The sequence below is a fragment of the Triturus cristatus genome, chromosome 10, assembly GCF_964204655.1.
Source record: "Triturus cristatus chromosome 10, aTriCri1.1, whole genome shotgun sequence".
NCBI classification, from domain to species: Eukaryota; Metazoa; Chordata; class Amphibia; order Caudata; family Salamandridae; genus Triturus; species Triturus cristatus.
Window position 1 is genome coordinate 1,089,491,158 of NC_140593.1, and position 19,183 is coordinate 1,089,510,340.

At 45.3% G+C, this 19,183-nt stretch overlaps 1 protein-coding gene across 1 annotated transcript in view; it reads left to right on the forward strand.

The window, feature by feature from the left end:
• The window catches only part of PDPK1 (3-phosphoinositide dependent protein kinase 1), a 227,115-nt gene that overhangs the window by 182,092 nt on the left and 25,840 nt on the right, over positions 1 to 19,183 (forward strand). Inside the window, exons 11-12 of the mRNA XM_085629270.1 lie at positions 6,504 to 6,677; positions 15,687 to 15,901. Coding sequence (XP_085485396.1) covers positions 6,504 to 6,677; positions 15,687 to 15,901 — 389 coding nt within the window. The remainder of the gene's footprint in view (positions 1 to 6,503; positions 6,678 to 15,686; positions 15,902 to 19,183) is intronic.

Below are 19,183 nucleotides of genomic sequence, written 5' to 3' on the forward strand. Positions count from 1 at the left end.
AAATCAATATTCCTGTTCTAACATATTATAAGCAGGCTGTACTGATAACACCGTCAAAAAGGGCAATGCAACTTATAACCCGAACGAGTGTAATGCAGAGCGTAAGAGATCTAAAGGGACACAGCTAGAGGTCTTCTGCTACTCATCCCATGTTTTGTGTCCTTATCAATAAACTAACCTGCTCCTCTCCCATTTCCTCTCAAAATCGCATGGGTGGCTGAGACTGTAAGCGAGGGAGCCCTCTCTAGAGCACTTGCTCTTCTTGACTAATTTGACTTTAAATATAATCCTTTGGTGGCACTAGCTGCAGTATTTTGTGACAGAGCAGAACTACTACAAAAGCCCTGGATCAAAAAAATGAATTTTTGTTTGCTTTGCAGAACACACAAACAAAGTAAAAACGTGTTTTTCCACCGAGAAGAGCACTTGCGTTACAAACACGATTGTCTTTGTTAACCTATGCTATGATAACCTCTGAGTGTGGAATGATGGTGCAGTTCCACACTAAGGGTGGAATGATGTCCTGTAACAGCACACTCAGCTGTTAATGTGTGGCCAGGCTACTGTTATTAACTCATCATTTGCTTCCCATAAAAGAGCAAGGCTTTCTAATAACCACAGACATCAGTCCTGGGAGACGTGCATTAAAGCGTTCTCCCTCCGAATGCATCCTTCGCTTTCCACCCCCACTTCGTTTTCACTGTATTAAGTAGATATGTCGCGCTGTTCACGTCTCAAGAAATGCTCTTCATCATCATAGATTGCATCCAGCTAAGCATGTGGGAGCAGGCCTGCCTGTGTTTCCTGGGCCATGCAAACATTTCTATAGTTCAAGATCAGGGAACAAGACCGTTTTATGGTCCTCATCTTGAAATTTCAACTTTCCTTTTGCTACTTGATATATGTCCACAAGAAGGGAAAGGAAAGAGCCATTGGATAGGCTTAAATGAAGACAGCACAGAAATTATTTAAAAGGAAAAATTGAAGCATCTTGTTCTTGAAAATCAGAGGAAGGCCCTTCGAAACCAGTGAGTCCTCAGACCTCGGTCCAAGGCTCGCACTCCCCCGTCAGCTCCGCGGTGCTCCGCTTCGCCTAGAAGCCAGCCCCTCTCCGTCGCAGGGTTCAAGACTACTCTGGTTCAGGTTTTGCCAACAGGCGCATGGTCATAGTTTTTGGGTGTAATTGTGATTGGTTTTTGGGTGTAATTTGACTATTTGTTTTCTGTTCCCCACACAGCCCTTGCGGTCGGCTGTTGCTCCCCTTAGTCTCCCCTCCGTTTTCCTGCCGCGACTGACCCCTCCGCCTACTGCCCGCTCCCAGCTCCTCGTCCCTCCTCCCTCCCCTACATTATGGCAACTGCTGCGTGGTCGCGCAGCAGGCAAGCCCGTCTGCGCCTGGACCTCGCCCAGCGCCAGACCCCTGGCCCCCGCGAGCGCCACGACGCCAACATCCTCCACAAACTCAACACCGGCCGATCATCCACCTGCTTCCAGGCCACCCCGAAGCTCACCCACGGACCCTTCTCCTGTCTCTTGCCGAAGCTGCAGCTTCACCAGCCAGCAAGCACCTGCACGTCCTGCCCCTCCCACCAGGGCAGCTCACAACCATCTCAGATGCATTCGACTCAACACCCGCTCCATACACAAGCATGCCATCGAACTCTGGGACCTACTCTACTCATCCTTCCCGGACGTCGCCTTCTTGACGGAGACCTGGATGAACCCATCCTCGGCGCCCGACATTGCCATAGTCATCCCGGACGGCTACAAGATCACCCGCAGGGACCGCACTAACAGACCAGGAGGCGGAATCGCCATCGTCCACAGTAATACCCTCAGAATTTCGACCAGCACTGAAGACAGCCTCAGCGCTGCCGAACACCTGCACTTCCAGATCCACATTGATCCCAACACCACCCTCAGAGGAACCCTCGTCTACAGACCCCCTGGTCACAGTTCAGCGACTTCATCACCGATGTCGTCAGCACGCACGCCCTTGCATCCACAGACTACATCTTCCTCCGAGACCTGAACTTCCACCTCGAGAACGCCAATGACAGCAACTCCACCACCCTGCTCGACAACCTCGTACTCAAACAGCTCGTCACGACACCCACCCACTCCGCCGGACACACGCTCAACACCATCTTTTCCGCCAGCAACCACATCACCTTCAGCCACACCACCGAACTCCACTGAACCGATCACCGCTGCATCCACTTCTCCTTCGAGAAACACACCACGCACAACCACCCGCAATGTATCCCCCACCGCAGCTGGAACAAGGTCACCAAAGACCAGCTAATCACCACCCTCGCCCGAGACTCACCAACCGACACAGCCGCCCGCAACTTCAGACAATGGATCGACCACTGCGCCAACACTCTCGCCCCGATCAAGAAACCCTCAAACGGACGCACCGATAGAAGGGCCATCTGGTTCACCACCGACCTCCAGGCATCCTTGCAGACTTGCGGAAGACTCGAAGAAGTGGCGCCACGAACAGACACCGGACAACCACGCAGCTCTCAAAAACGCCAGCCGCAAGCACCACCAACTAATTCGAACCGCCAAAAGGACCTTGTTCAAGGAACGCATCAACAACAACGCGCACAACATCAAAGAACTCTTCAACATCGTGAAGGAACTCGCCAACCCCAGCTCCAACGAGTTGCCGCCGCCGCAAGACCTCTGCGACTCCCTAGCCACCTTCTTCCACCGCAAGATCGCAGACCTCCATGACCGCTTCAACACCCAGACCCCCCCGAAGCCGCTGACACCTCAGACTCACCGCCCCCCAGCCACACCAACCGCCTGCTCTCCTGGAACCATGTCAACGACGACGACACCCATCAAAATCCTGAACACCATCCACTCCAGCTCACCATCCGACCCCTGCCCTCCCCACATCTTCAACAAAGCGAGCTCCATCATCGCACCCAAACTCAGAAAGATCCTCAACAGCTCCTTCGAGACCGCCACCTTCCCAGAGAGCTGGAAACAAGCCGAGATCAACGCCCTACTCAAGAAACCCAAGGCGGACCGAAAGGACCTCAAGAACTTCCGGCCCATCTCCCTTCTCCTGTTCCCTGCGTAGATCATCGAGAAGATTGTCAACAGGTAACTGACCCGCTTCCTCGAGGAGAACAACACCCTGGACTCGTCCCAATCTGGATTCCGCAGCAACCACAGCACCAAAACAGCCCTCATCGCCGCCACCAACGTCATCAGGACCCTGCTGGACAGCGGCAAAACCGTGGCCCTCATCCTCCTGGACCTCTCGGCAGCCTTCGACACCGTCTGCCACCACACCCTACGCACACGCCTCCACGACGCAGGGATCTGCGACAAAACCTTGGACTGGATCACCTCCTTCCTCACCAGCAGAACCCAGAGAGTCCGCCTCCCTCCATTCAGATCCGAAGCCACCAAGATCACCTGCGGCGTACCCCAAGGATCATCCCTCAGCCCAACCCTTTTTAACGACTACATGTCACCGCTCACCAACATCGTCCGATCGCACGACCTCAACATAGTCTCATACGCCGACGACACCCAGCTGATCCTCTCCCTCACCAAGGACCCCCGCCACCACCAAAACCAACCTCAATGAAGGCCGTCGCCGAATGGATGAAGAACAGTTGCCTGAAACTGAACTCTGACAAGATGGAGGTCCTCACCCTTGGCTCCGCCTGGGACGACTCCTGGTGGCCGGCCACGCTGGGAGCTACACCGACACCCTCCGACCACACACGCAACCTGGGGTTCATCCTGGACTCATCACTTTCAATGACCCAGCAAGCCAACGCCGTCTCCTCCTCCTGCTTCAACACCCTCTGCATGCTTCGAAAGATCTACAGATGGATCCCCACCGGAACCAGAAGGACTGTCACCCAAGCCTTCGTCAGCAGCAGGCTGGACTACGGCAACGCCTTATATGCGGGAACTATGGCCAAACTCCAGAATAGACTTCAGTGCATACAGAACGCCTCCGCACGCCGCCTCCTCGACATCCCCCGCCACAGCCACATCACTGCCCACCTGAGCGACCTGCACTGGCTCCCCGTCAACAAACGACTCACCTTCTACACCCCGAACCACCTGCTTCGCTCCGCTGTCCTCGTCGCCACGGTTCCACGCATCCACCGAACGACCACCGGTGGCAGATCATTCTCCCACCTCGCCGTCAAGACTTGACTTGGAACACCCTTCCCATCCACTTGCGACAGACCCAGGACCTGCTGACCTTCAGGAGACTTCTCAAGACCTGGCTGTTCGAGCAGCGCCTTGAGACCCTCATGGGTGAGTAGTGTGCTCTACAAATGATTGATTGATTGATTGATTGATTACTTCAATCAATCAGGGAATTGTAAAGTGCGCTACTCACCCATGAGGGTCTCAAGGTGCTGGGGGTGGGGTGCAGCTCTGAGTCAGCCAAAAAGCCAGGTCTTGAGGCTCTTCCTGAAGGTGTGCAGCGTGAGAGAGCGTCTGATGTTGACCGGGAGCTCATTCCAGGCCTTTGCCGTGACATAGGAGAAGGCTCTTCCACCCTCTCTGGTTTTGTAGATGCGCGGGGTTTCTGCTAGGGTGAGATTGGTGGAGCAGAGGTTTCTCTTGGGTACGCTACAGATACAAGTCCACACTCTAGGATGGTCCCTCTAAAGCTTCCTGAAAATATACTGTAGATGAAATTTAGTCCTCTCTTTTGACCAAACATATGTGTCTGCCCTGATTTGGTACGAACAAGGAAAAAAACAAATGAATCGATGCAAAACCTAGTTCATTAACTCTAATCCGAAGCCTAATATTAACTAGCGATGAATCCAAGCCTAATCTTAATCCTAGGTTTAACCCTACTCCAACCCTAGTCAAATGCTATCCATGTGCACTGATCTGTCTACTGGTCCTGACACCAAGGAACAAGAAAATAACCTGCCCAAATATATTTTACAGGGTCCTAAATAGGATCCGCTATAAACGCACGCATGGCCCTAAATCTATGTTCAGTGCCAATTAACGTGATTTTTAATTTCGGTTAAAAAAAACTTCCTCTCAGGCTGGGCACCACTGTCGCCCTTTGTGGGCAGAGCTGACAGAGGAATGAGTGGTGTGCCTAGTCAGTAGCGCTGCTCAAAAAACAAAACAAAACTTCATGTGTTTTAAACCAATATTTCAAAGATAAAGTATGTAAGTTTTACATTTTTTATATTTGTGTTAAGGCTTTCTTAGCTAACAACTCAACATCCGATTTTACAGCTGCAAGGCAAAGCCCAGGACTCATCTGAGCCTCACAACTTAAACACAGGCCGAATTTCATCTCAATTAAACCATTTTTATTCTGAAATCCAGTTGAAAGGGCCCTGCATGTAGTCCAATGCTGCCAACCCTACTTACTATGTGGACTGCACAAAGGAGTTCGATTTATGCCATTTTGTATGTCTGGTTAATTAAAATTTCAAAATAATGACTTAGAGTGTAAAATGTTTGGGTGAATATTAATGAGATGGCAAATTGCGGGACACTTCACGAGCAAAAACTAACAAACATTTATTTGTATGAAAACTGTGAAGCACTAACACAGAAATAGCTAGGTTTAACTCCCAAGTGCAATTATTGATTCAGAAAATTGCTTGCTACTCTGCTCAAAGGGATATTGGAGATCTATCCAAGATTTCTTGCTGGAGAAAATTTACATAAATGTAAAAATCTGTTCTTCAAGTGGCTCTCTTTGAACATTCAACCACCATCACCCCTGTCTTCCATGAGGGGGGCACTAGCCTTCTGGTTGATGGAGATTAGGAGTTAGGAACTGTGGATCGGGCAGCCTATGGTCATGGTGGTGGTAGTCCACTGATAGACGATGGATGCACTCGGGCTTATGTGTTTATCTGATTATGTGCTTGCTGGAATTGTGCCCATATCATGGCCGACTGTATGACGGTATTCCGCATGATTTTAGCACACATGCCTTGGGAATGCTGTCATTAGACTGAGCTTATCTTTAGCACACATTCGTTCTGCACGCAACTTGTTATTATGACTTGCCTTTGGGGGGGGGGGGCTGGATTTTGGAATAGTCTAACTTACTATTCCAACTGCAGTCTGCCGAACAGCAGGAAAGGTGTTGGACGTTAAATCCAGCACAGTCCACCAATGTGCCCTCCTAAAGCAAGTCTTTGCAACTAATGTGTGCAAAAGACGCGTTTGTTCTAATGACAGCGCTGTGAAGGCACAACGTGATTGGGGCTTCTTCCTAGAGGACGTATCGCATCATGGGCCAAATATCTTGAGTGTTTGTTATTGGTACTGGAAAAGCCTGAGGGTTAAGGACTACATGTGTAAAAATTAGTATGATGAGTTGCCTATACATTACAATAAAAACCCTTCTTTTCTATTCAATTATGAAATTAATCAGTTTGACGTAGGATGTAAAGGTTGTAAATTAATAAATGTATTTTTTTTTAAATTTAATGTGATATTATTTCATTTAAATTCATTTTTAGGTCTTGGACGCAACCAAGCGATTAGGTTGTGAAGAAATGGGTGGATATGAACCTCTGAAAGCTCATTCGTTTTTTGAAAACCTTAAATGGGAAAATCTGCATAATCAGACGCCCCCAAAACTAACAGCATATTTACCAGCAATGTCCGAAGACGACGAGGATTGCTATGGGAACGTATGTCACCTTTTGTATACTGCTTTCATGAAATAGTTATTGACAATTGCTAAATGCCCATTTCTTCATCACTTGATGCTTGTGGATATAATGCGTAATGAGTCATCTGCAAGGCCTTAAGTAATTCCATTGTGCACATGGTGTGGAACCTCTTTTTCTTTGTTAGGGCAAATATTGATTCACTCCACCACTCTTGAGACATTTTTCTCGTAGGAAGCTTCTCCTGGGGAGAGTATGTCCTTGTTCGCCATAAAGCTGATGCTCTAACTACAGGGTATAATGTCAATCTATGATGAATAAATACATTTTAAGTTGACTTATGTGGCATTTCATATATGACATAAAAATACACCGTAGAGTGAAATGGAGAGAGTCTACACTCTAGAGTCTAGTTCAGTGTTTCCCAAACTGGGGTCCGAGGACCCCCAGGGGTCGGTGGCTCATTCCCAGGGGGTCCGCAGACAGCAGTTTTAAAAGCACTGCAAAGTTTCTTGTAAAATTAGCAGTTTTCGATCAACTATAAAAGTGTCAAGAAAATGCCAGTGATTAATGTACCTGCCGGAGAGAGATGAGTGTTTTGTCCAGTGGCAGCTTTGACTTATCTAATGTGACATAGAGGGTAAATATGCCTACTGCAAAGAATGTGTACAATGCATTTTAAAAAACAGTATTATATGTGCATAGATCAGTGGGTTACTGATTTTGTCACAGAGATTCTTTTGTCACTGTGCAATTCATAAGGGACTATCGTAATCTAGCAGTGTCCTATAAACTGTCATCAAAGTGCTGAATGCAAACTGCATGGTAAAAGTTAGCAACAGATGTTAATTCCCAGTCTATCATTATCCTCATGCTGCTATGTCCCCACTTCCTGCACATGAACAATTTTGTAATGCCGTTTTGTCACTTCTATGTGTGCTGCCTAATGCAGCACACATGGAAGTTACAAAACGTCATTTTTATTAAAGATTGTTTATGTGCAGGAAGGGCCACCTTCCTGAACATAAACAATCAAAGGTGTTTTGCGTTGGAAAAAGCAAAAACGAGGAGAAATAATGCATTTCTCCTCATTTTGCCAAGTTAAGACCAGGTTTTTCATGGTCTTAATTTTGGTGCGGTCTCCTATTTAAGCTGACCTTGTAAATAGAGGGCAGCATCAAAATCAATGGGTGTTGGAGTGAAACGCCCACTGCAACTCCCACTGCCCACCTTTTTCATGCTAAGCATTGCATGAAAGGGGGCCTTATTTACAAGGCAGCGTTAAGCCACAATAAGTGGCTTAACGCTGCCTTGTAAATAAGGCGAAGCCCCTATTGCCACAGAAACATCGCAAAAAGTGACGTTGCCATGACGATAGAGACTTGTAAATAAGTCCCCCAAAAACCCTTAGTAATTCGAGGATTTGTTTTGTGTGCACATGTGTATTTATTTTTTTCGAATTACTGTTTTAATGTTTGAAATTGAAATCCTACAAATTGCTTGGGGGTCCCCGGCTTCCAGTGGTGACTCAATGGGGGTCCTCAGGAGTCAAAAGTTTGAGAACCACTGGTCTAGTTCCTATTCTGGGTGTGTTTTCCACCTTACTGTCTTGCATACAAACTCTGTATACAGTGTCTTGTGTACTCCTTGTTCAATGTAAATCCCATGCTATTCTTCAGTAAGGAAAGGCAATTGGTTTCACTTTGCTTTGTGAGTAGGATGCTTAGTTCAAAAATGTAGAGGTGGAATACATTTATCTGTGGGGTGAAATGTTACCTATTCAGAGTGGCAAAGCACTGCTGTACTTTGTTTTTATTTCTCATTCCTCAGTGATTTCGGCTCCGGTGGTTTTGTATATAAGGTTCTGGATGACTTTGGTGAACGGATCATTGTATGATAAGGACAGCATAGCAGGACAAGAGACCATGTATATGGGAAAACAGGTCTATAAATCACCCGCCTCCTAGCAAACTTGGTTAATTACAAAAATGGAAAGTGGTTATTTTAAAAAGTGTGAGGTGAAAGATGAGTGCAGAAAGCTGGTTTCTTATGGATACTTCTAACCATAGATTCCTCACCTTCAGAATATCCTCTGGCATTAGAATGAATCCGGAAGACTCCAAACTGGATTCCTTATGCGCACCAATAGGTGGCGCTGAGCAGCTTGTGTTGACTTGTTCCACACTGGAAGTGACCTATGTATCCACATGTATGCACCATCCCTGCTAGCCAGCGTCAGTTTATTTCCTGGTTCTGCCCGCACCCTCTGATGCAGAGCCCAACAATAATTAGAGGAACAAGTGTGCAGATTCCTAAATTGGGACCTTTCTAGATTGGAAAGAAGACCATTGCACTGAGTGGGGAGGTAGGAGGTTGGTGAGAAATCTCCAGTTAGAGTCTCCATCAGAAAGCGTTATCAGAGGTAAGTAACTTGTTCTTCTGAGGGATGCTTCTAACAGCAGATTGCTCATGTTTAAAACGGAGCTCAAAGCTGTACACCTCCCAGTGTGGCAGTCTGTAGAAAGTCTTGCAGGACCGACCAGGTGAAATGCCCTTCACGTTGGACCTGGCTGTCAAGGGAGTAGTGCTTCGTGAATTTGTGCACTGATGCTCAGGTCGCGGCCTCCGCAGGCACTCCGCATGAACATTCCCTCGTTGTAGGAAGCTGGCTCTGTATATAATATACCATAATGAGGTAGTGTGCACAGAGTCCAGAGAAACCCAAAAGGTAGTCAGAGGTAAAAGTAGATAGCATCTTAGTCTCTATTTGTGGTAGTGTGGGCGAGCAGTAAGGTTTCATCAAAGACTGAACTCGGACCAATTTGTTGGTCTAAAAATATTATTTAGTTATTTTATTTCTAGAGCCAAGCCTGGAGCAGGTAAGTGAAATAATACTTTGCAAAATCTTATGGAGTGATTTTCAGTTGAATGCAGGTTCAAACACAGTTGGTTGAATTACAGGTAAGTCAACAGTTCGAAATTACTTTTCAGTTTCTTTACAGATTACTGTACACTTTACTTTTTAGATTACTTTTGCTAATCAGTGTGATATGCCTAGTTATCACATTGAGACATTGCTTAGACAGAAGGTAAGTAATTCACTTTTAGTACATTTGCTGTTTTTCAATGTTTCTTACAAACCAACTCCACACTTGAAAGAATATTAAAGGAAAAGCAGCCCATGCAATCTTATGGAAGAAAATGAAGTTAATGGTTTGCAGGTAAGTACTTATTTGTGGGAGTTGCTATTCTGTGGTTAGAACCAAGGTTCCACCAGGGTCGAGGATGCACTCTCAGAAAACCCTCAGCTGCACTAGGGCAGACGGGTTGCAAAGTGCTGAGGCCCATTTTTATCCAATGGGGGATAGGGGGCCTCCGGTTGGTGGCTGCTCACGAGCAGGCCACAAGGTTGTGGGAGCAATGCTGCTGATGTTCGGCTCAGGGCAAAGGGGGATCCAAGTTAGCACCCAAAGTACACCCGCAGCTGCACAGGGGCGCTAGGTGCAGGGTGCTGTTGTAGCGTCAGGTGCCTTGTTGATTTCAAATGGGGATTCTCCGATTGCAACAAACACTGCAGGCTCAAGGACGAAGATCTTCTGGAGGTGACCACCTGTTGGAGAGGTAAGATGGGATGCCTGGGGATGCTGGGGCACCGTCGGTTGGGCCACCCAAGGCTGTGAGACGTCGGATGCAGGGGTGTCTTTAGGCATCTGGTTTTCTTACCTGCTCCAGGGGCGGTTGGGGGATCCTCTAGAAAGAGCCTGCATGCGTTGATTGGATATTCGAGGCATGTCAGAGATCACTAGATCTCAGGTCAGGATCGCCGGGTAGACCTCCTCGTGGTGTTGGGCCACTCGAACTCGAGCAGTGGGCGTTTCGGAGCTCCTGCTCCTTGCTCACGGGCCAGCGCGTTGTTGTGCAGATACAAAATATACATAGTCCCGCTATTCCACCAATTTATCGCCATCTGATTGGCTGTATTATTCAAAGGCTACCTGGGACTTGCAGTCCTTTCGTTAAAATATTATCCATGGTGGATTCTGCCTCAATAACAATACTTCAGATGCATTCACGATTGAGACCCCAGTTTCAAAGTTGGTTCAAATTCATGCTGCCAATCATTCTGCTGCCGACTGCCGTGTATCAGCAATCAGCGGTCCGCTTTACATTCTCGCGGCGGTGCTGTCCCCCGACCTAGGCTGGCAGGTATAATTCATCCAAAGGTTTGCCACAAAAGTAGGGAGGCACACAATGAAGGCAGATACCGCTTCTCAGCGTGATCTTTATTCAGCTAAAACCGGCAACATCACCAAGCATTTCCATGGCTTTGCCCAACGCGTTTCGGAGCTCCTGCTCCTTGCTCACGGGCCAGCGCGTCGTTGTGCAGATACAATATATATATTATTCACTGTGCCCTTTGTACCTATGGTACCATTTACAAGGGACTGACATGTGGCCAAAGAGTGCCAATTGGTTTTTGTCTTAAGGCAGTTTTAGGGAAAGAACATAGACCCTGGGTATCTGGTTGGCAGGAACCCAGGGCACACTCGGTCAAAGTACATCGACAGTATGGCAAAAAAGTGGGGGCAACCATGCAAAAAGAGGTGACTTTCTTACACTCGTAGAATGGGCCTTCAGTCCCTTTGGCGGTTGCTTCTTGGCCAGTGCATAGCAGCTGTTAATACAAAGGACTACCACCTTGACAAAGCCCTTTTCTGCACTACCTCGCTTTTCTTTGTCTCCGAGAACCCCAGAAAAAGCTGGTCGTCCACACAATGGCCTTTGGTGCAACTGGCATAAAAGCTAGCTGCTCCCTTGGGGTCCACATGATAGGATATGGGGGAAAGGCGGAGCAAAGAACGTTGGGAGGGAGATGGATTGCCCATTGAGAAAAGGAGTCAAGACTGTCGTTATAAAGACCACCCTGGTCCTCAACACCAGTTTATCTTAGAAAAATGTCATGTAAGGCAGGCACAAGGAGAGAGCTAGAAGTGTAATGAAGCAACTAACTGTGGTTATTGCTCCAAGGAATACGATATTCGGAGTCGGGAGATGTAGTGGACAGCTGTGCATCAGTTCAAAGGGAGTGTCCATGAGGAAAGTGGGGACCAAATTGAGATCCCACTGTGGCATTTCAAAGGGTTTGGGAGGAAACGTATGCGGCAAACCTCTATAAACCTCATCTTAACAGGTGATTTAAACATGACCAGTTGGTCAAGCAAATGCAAAATAGCTAAAGGGGCCCTTAAATAACATATAATGATGCCCACTGCAAGTCCTTAGTAGGCCAGAGCTAAAAAAAAATAAACACAACAACACTCCCAACAGTTTGGCCTGTGACGGGTCCACATTACAGCTGCCACACCAGGCCATACAGTTGTCCCAGTGCCTGGAGTAAACAACTTTGTAGAAGGAAGTCTGAAAGCAAGTATGACATCCACAATTTCAGGAGGAAAATCTAATGTGGTCAACTGCCGCCTCTCAATCTCCACACATGGAGGTGTAGATTGTGCTGGTTTGGGTTCAGGACCCAGACCTGCTGCTGCGACAGGAGATCCTCCTGAAGTGATAGTCTGATCAGAGGACCTTTTCTCATTCACAGACGTGAGTTTCACACTACCTGGCCAAATCTGGAGCCCTTGGGATGGCATCTACCCGTTGTTTCTGATCTTATTCAGACCTCCTATGTGCCTGTATGCTGTGTCAATTCCGGGACAGGCTGAACAAAATCAACACTGAGCCTCACAGCACCACCTATCAGCATGCGGGAGCCATGCTCTTTTAATGCTTCCACACCTAGTCTGGTCACTGGCGATATTCTTAAGGTGATGAATCTGCTTTTAGATTGAATATCTACCCGAAAGAGAGATACTGAAGGACAGTAACTTGTGTGGTATCAGCACAGTTCTTTTAAAAGGTCATACTACCACTTTGGTGTCCCTGGGCAATTTACGTTCCTTTTGCTCCCACACAGGCAGAGGTGTTGTGCAGAGTTTGCTTGCTTTAAATGGCTAAAGAATTACTTGTTTTTTTATTTCTCTGGGGAGCGGAGGGGTGCATGAATTTTTTTCCAACTTTAGTATAGGCAATCTTTTCTTTACCTGATCGTGTGTTGTGCTTTATGAAAGATCAGAGATTTGCCAAAAAATTGTATAAATATCAATTCACACATTCACTTCAAATATCTTTAAGTGGCTCTAAATAAAAAACAAAATTACTTGCTACTTTTTTGTCTTTTTAAGAAAATTGCAAATAGCACACACTAACACTTTTGTGGTTCCAGTGTGCTTTACAGTGTGTTAAAAACAACAATTATTTCCCTCCTCAGTATCCTTTGTCAACTTCATATGGATGAAAGAATGAATCTGCCTCATAATAATGTGAAATGCAGGGCTGCAACTGTTAATTCACCATGTTATGATTTGAAGTTAGAATCTTCCTTTCTGATGGCTACTTCTAACTGCAGATTCCTCACTTTAGAGTAATGCTCAGTACTGGACTGGATCGAGATTTTCAACATTAGTTGCTCTGGCAGGCCGTGCTGTTGTACCCCACAATAGCCATTTACCACCCAAGAAGCGATGGTGTGTGGCTACACATAGGTGTAACCCCTGCACTCTGACTTCCGTTCCTTTCTGTCTATGCCCAATCCTGCTCTCTAGTCTATTTCCACAACATGATACTTGGAATATGGGCAGTGGACCAAAAGCACAAACAGCACCCAAACTGTTGATCACCTATGCTATTTGTGACCGAAAATATGTCCTTGTGTGCCCAATCTCCCCATGCACCCCCTGCCCGAGGATGCCTCCCTTCCCAAGGGAGTATAGAACAACAATACACAATAGGAGCTGCACCACACAGACAAACATGTAAATTGAAACAATGTCATAATAACACAATGTAATATGACACTTCCTTATAAATAAGTGTCTATACAGTCCATGGGTTATTATTTCTTACTTTATTAGGTTATGTTCCCTTCATAAAAAGCCAATGCGTTTCGTCTATTTAAACATTGGACTTCTTCAGGGCAGCTAAGGTGTCGTTCGCCTGTGCCAATCAATAAGGTATGCACCAATGGTCAAGGCGCAATTCCAAAACCAGTGCCTGAATATGGCATCTGTACAGGACTGTGTAAGATAGCAGTCCAAGCAATGAAGAACAGAATAAGGCAAATTTTCAAAATGGCGATAAGTTGCTGTTGAGCATGAAGACGTTTTATTCAAATTGAAATGATTGAAATAAATTTGCAAAACACGATACGAGATGTACTTTGTAGTGGAGACTATCCACCCAGCCGTATGCACTGCAATAGATGTGCGTCCGGTCGCAATAACAACTCCCAAGGCAACTGTTTCCACAACATATTGTTGCATTTCAAGTCTTCGGATACATTTACACAGAATTGGTGTGGCACCTATAACACAGACCCATTGGAGGCCAAAATGTCAAATGTGTTTTTCTCTTTGACCCAGCAATGACTTGCAGTGGTTACAGTTGAAGATTACTTATCGGCCTTTTTGCATTTCCCCCACCACTCTCCGTTTGTGATGCGATTTCTCAAAGGTTTTTTCCAAATGTTTCCTCTAAAATTCAGTGGGTCCTTAATATGGTTCTTACTTTCCTTATGTGTACCCTTTATGGGTTACTGCCTAGCTGTCCCCTACATCTCCTGACCCTGACAACAATATTTCTCATTATAATCACATTAGCTTGTTGTGTGATTGTGCTACAGGCTCTTTCAGTCCAGCTGCCCTACAACTACCTTCTTTTCAGATAAATTGGTAATGAGTACTAGATACTAGATAGGCTCTGTACCACAGAAAGTTGTGACTCTCTTTTAGATCAGACAATCTATCACTCTTATGATGTCCTTTGACCCACTTCATCCCTCGAAAGAGGATTAGAGACTCCATCGCAGGAATCCCAGAAGAGAGCTTTTACACTGATTGTACCAAAGACTGTTGGTTGGACGATCAGCTCTCTGTGGGGCTCTCAGGGGTGTAGAAAGGCAAAACAGTGCAGAAGAGGACTTAATGCAGAGGACTAACCACCTGTATAAAGATCTGCTACACGTTGGCCAAGAGTCAGCCTCCCAAAGGTTCAAGGCCCCACTCCAGCAGGGCCAAGGCTGCTACTACTGCGCCTGCATGTAGAGTTCTTATCCAGGATACTAGTCAGACTGCATTATGGGCATCACTGCACATGCCCACTTAGTACTATTGCCTTGACAGTTGGGTCTGACCGGAAGGGCTTTTTGTCCTGCAGGAGCATTTGGTCAGATTTATTCCACAGACTCCATCAAGGAAGTACTGCTTTGGTATCTATTCTGAAGAAGAAGAATCTGCACTTAAAAGAATCAATCAGAAGAACAAGTTACTTATCTGTAACACTCTTCTGCAGATGCTCTATCTAACCGAAGATTCCTCGTGTGCTTCCATCTCCCTATTCTATGGAATAAACTCTTTTTAAAAAAAAAAGCTTCCAAATTAGCGATCTACACGCTAGCACGAACAGTTGTGTTTTGTAGCTCTGCATCCGAAAGTGCAGATGATGTCCAGAAAGTAACCGACCTTCGGGCTGAGTGGTGCCTATATGTGGCCCGCTCTGTCCCTTCCGGGGTCGATGCAGAGCCACATGACGTCATCTACTGCTGAAGAGGGACTATGCTGGAAAATTATCTGGATCCAGGCTGGTGCGTGGGTATATTCCAAAGGTGTGTGGAATCTACAGTTAGATTAAGTATCCACTGGAAAGACCGTTACCAAAGGTAAGTAACTCAATCATGGTGTCATCTCCCACTTTATTGTTGGCCTCCACACCATTAATATGAAGCTTTAGTGTGATTTCAAAGTTAAGATCATAAGGTTTGTATTGTTGAAAGCAATTTCTTTTGCCTATGTTGCAGGAAAACCGTTGTCTACCTGATTGAACATTGGTCTACTACATAATGCTTACAGATTTGCATATTCAAAGTATATCTGCATCATGTGTAATTGTAAGTTGTGTATTATTTGTCCTCTACAGTATGATGACCTGTTAAGTCAGTTCGGCGGCATGCAAGTATCCTCAGCCTCTTCTCATTCATTGTCTGCTTCCGAGGCAAGCCAAACACAGCGGACAGGCAGCAACATCGAACAATACATTCACGATCTTGACAACAATTCATTTGAGCTGGACCTGTTATTTTCTGAGGAGGAGAAAGTTCTCCTGTTGGAAAAGCAAGCGGGTGGGAATCAGTGGTAAGTTATTTCATTGAATTAAGTACCTGCACTGTACAGAATTCTCATCAAATGGCATAAAGGGTGGTGGTGTGGAGTTTTGTATATAGGGATGGGGCTTGAGCAGTGATTCCTGAGGCACATGCATGTGTGCCTGCATGAGTGGGTAGGTGTGCTTATGTGTGGGCATGTATGAGATCGAGATTGGATTTGTCATGTTGATACCCAAGCCTATTTTCTCCACCCGTACTGCTGTGAAGAACTCCAAGAACTACAGTGATTATCATGACACAAGAAGATACTTTTAATTGCTGTGAGCTTGGAAATAAACACCGTTTCAGATTAATTGGATTCTTCCTTTGATATAATTCTGCAAGAAATCAACCATGCGGTGTCATTGGGGATCAGAGGGTCCAAGAGATTATTTCAAATGTAGCTGGTTGGTTAAATGACATCTGTGCCCTCATCCGCTTCCGACTCACTCATGCATGGCCCTACATTTGTTTTAATATAAAGCTGGGTTGGTAGAAGGGAGTTGTCTGCCAGCATTGTTGGATGGGAATGCATCCTTACACATCTCTACTTTTCAGTCCATGCAAACACCCTAGGTTGTGTTAATACTCCAAAGCCCTCCTTTCCTTGATCTTTCAGGCCCCATGGCTAGATGAGCAGTCTGCTAAGCTTGTCTAGCTAATCCACCTGTGACATTGCACACATCTTGTCTCCTTAGTCAGAACCAATGGTCACCCCTGTCACTTAAATGCAGTAAGATTTTATATGTAGCACCTTGGGGATTTAAACAAGTTTTTTGAGAGCAAATGGTGCTGGTTATAAAACCACACTTATTTTTTTCCATTTCAATATCCAAAATATTGAAAGCCGTTTTATTGGTGCTGTACAGTCTCTCTCCGCTTTCCTTTGTCTCCTTTTTCCTTTCTTTGTATACATTAGACAGCTTGATGATGATCAGAATATACTCAAAACAGTGTTAGCAGTCGAGCTGGCCTCTTTATTACATGAAGTTGGTCTTCTCTTGAATAGATATGGTCTCATTTTACCGAGATAATTGTATAATTTGTTTTCCACTAATAAAAATATTATTACAAAAGGTGTGCAGGTTGTGTCTTGTATTTCATATTATGTAAATGGCGTGAATATGTAGATCGAGATTGGTCAGATTGTTAAGGTCAAATGAGTCCTCTGTAAGTTATCGAACTATCCTGTGTATTAGCAGTGCAACAGAATTGTTGTGTGTGCTGCCATATCAACAGTAACACTGGGAGTGTTTATGTAGAAAGATCGGAAAGAAATGTATGGCCTAACACCTGCAATTTTGGAAAGCATGAGCTGGATATTAGAATTTAAATGGGTCATACTGGTGTTATAGGCACAAATTATTCTAATAGGTCGATTGTAGCAGCTGTCCACTATTAGCGGCTAACAAATGACTAAAGTACTATAGCACAAAATCCAGAGCCACAAACATGGCCAGGGAAGGATTAAAAGTTTGTAGTTAGTTACCACTGCTACCGGGAACTGGCTGTATCCCTAAACCCGTTCCTTTAGTACAAAAATCAAGAATATGAAAAAAAAAATTGATGGATACTTCTAACTGCAGATTCCTCGCCTTGTGAATATCCCCAAGTGCCAAACTGGATCCAGGAACTCAAAAAGAAATGATACTCCGCCTAGTTAGATGGCGTCTGACAGCTCCACACCAATTTCATTCCACTCTGGAAGTGACCAAATAATACGTATAGAAGCGCAACCCATGCGTCCTGATGTCAATTCCTCTCTTTTCACGCCTTCCGAGACAGATATGGATCTTTGCTCCTTTTCTTCATACCTTGAATAATTTGTTTTCCAATGAATTTTCTCTCAGTTCTACCAGTGTGCAAGAGAACATGTCACCTAAGACCACAGGGTTTAAACTTTGTAGGGGCTGTCTCACACAGATGTCTGTCACAGATCCTCAAACGGTATACCTCCTGTGTTTGACGCTCGGCTCCAAGACTTGCGACAACTGCATCAAGGTGAACTAGAAAGCCAACAGAGAACATGGGGTAAATCTCTATACAGCAAAACACTGCAAGACTCTCAGGTCTTGAGTGGCTAATCTCCACAGGGTGCATGGTCGAGAGTGCAGACTCCTTTCAACTCATGGAGTAATTCCTGCAACAGATCTTCATCAGTAAGTGTTTGGGTAAGTCAAAAAGAAGCATAAGAAGTCCAAGCAGTACTCTGGCCCTTCACGCCATACTAGATTTCCAGAAAAGGCCCTAGTATGTCATACTTCCTCTAGTTCTACTTTTCATTCCATTGAGAATCTAATTCCAACCTTGGTCCAGATGTACCCCGTGTTTCTGGGTCCATCTGCAACCTCACAGCATATCAAAGCTTTTCTGGACTTTTTCTGCACATCTTTGGCACAATTCCGCTCCCTCTGGCATGCCTTTAGGCTCTAAAGATCCGCCATGGCCTCCAGTCTAGTTCCACCGGCGCACCATCCTCGGTACAGTTCGTGCAGCTACAACCTGCTTCAGGTCTCACACTGGTGGCAGAAGAGGATCCATCACATGTTGTGGTATATGACTGCAGGCCAAATTCATCTAATCTGAGGCAGCACCCCATTCCCTCATCTGAGACACAATTCACAAGGTAGCAATCTGCCGTTAGGATATCCACCAGAAAGAACGTTATTAAGGTTAAGTAGCGTGTTCTGATCAAACTAATCTTCAAAGAACCCAACGTTCCTTGGCCCTGAACTTAATTAAATACCTAGCACAGGCTCTGTTCTAAAAACCACCAAAATGTGAACATTTATGAAAGTTTTAATGACTGTGGGCCCGAGACCCCAACCCCAAACAACCTATACTTCTCTGTTGCATTTTAGTCTACAGAAAAAAAAATATTGAAAAATGCAAGCAGTCCTTAACAATACTGCATTTGACATAGTGCAGTCCTCCCAGCCCTATGTTGGTTATCCACCAAACAGAAACTTTCAATTTACTCTACATGTTCTCCGTTGCACAGTAAAATTAATACTAATAGTAGGTATCAGGCCATTTATAACATAACAGCGTAGAAGTCTTAAAACTGTTGAACTAGACAAATTGACTGTGAATTTAGATTGATGTTAAAGTGCTATTCTGGCATTCTTTTGGCAAAAAAACTTTAAGCATTCAATTATACCCATTCAATTTCAAGTATTAATGTAACTATGTTAATTGTTTTCATGTAACAATGTTCTATAGTTTGTACTAGACCTATACAACACTCAATGATTGTTATTGCTCTAGTTCA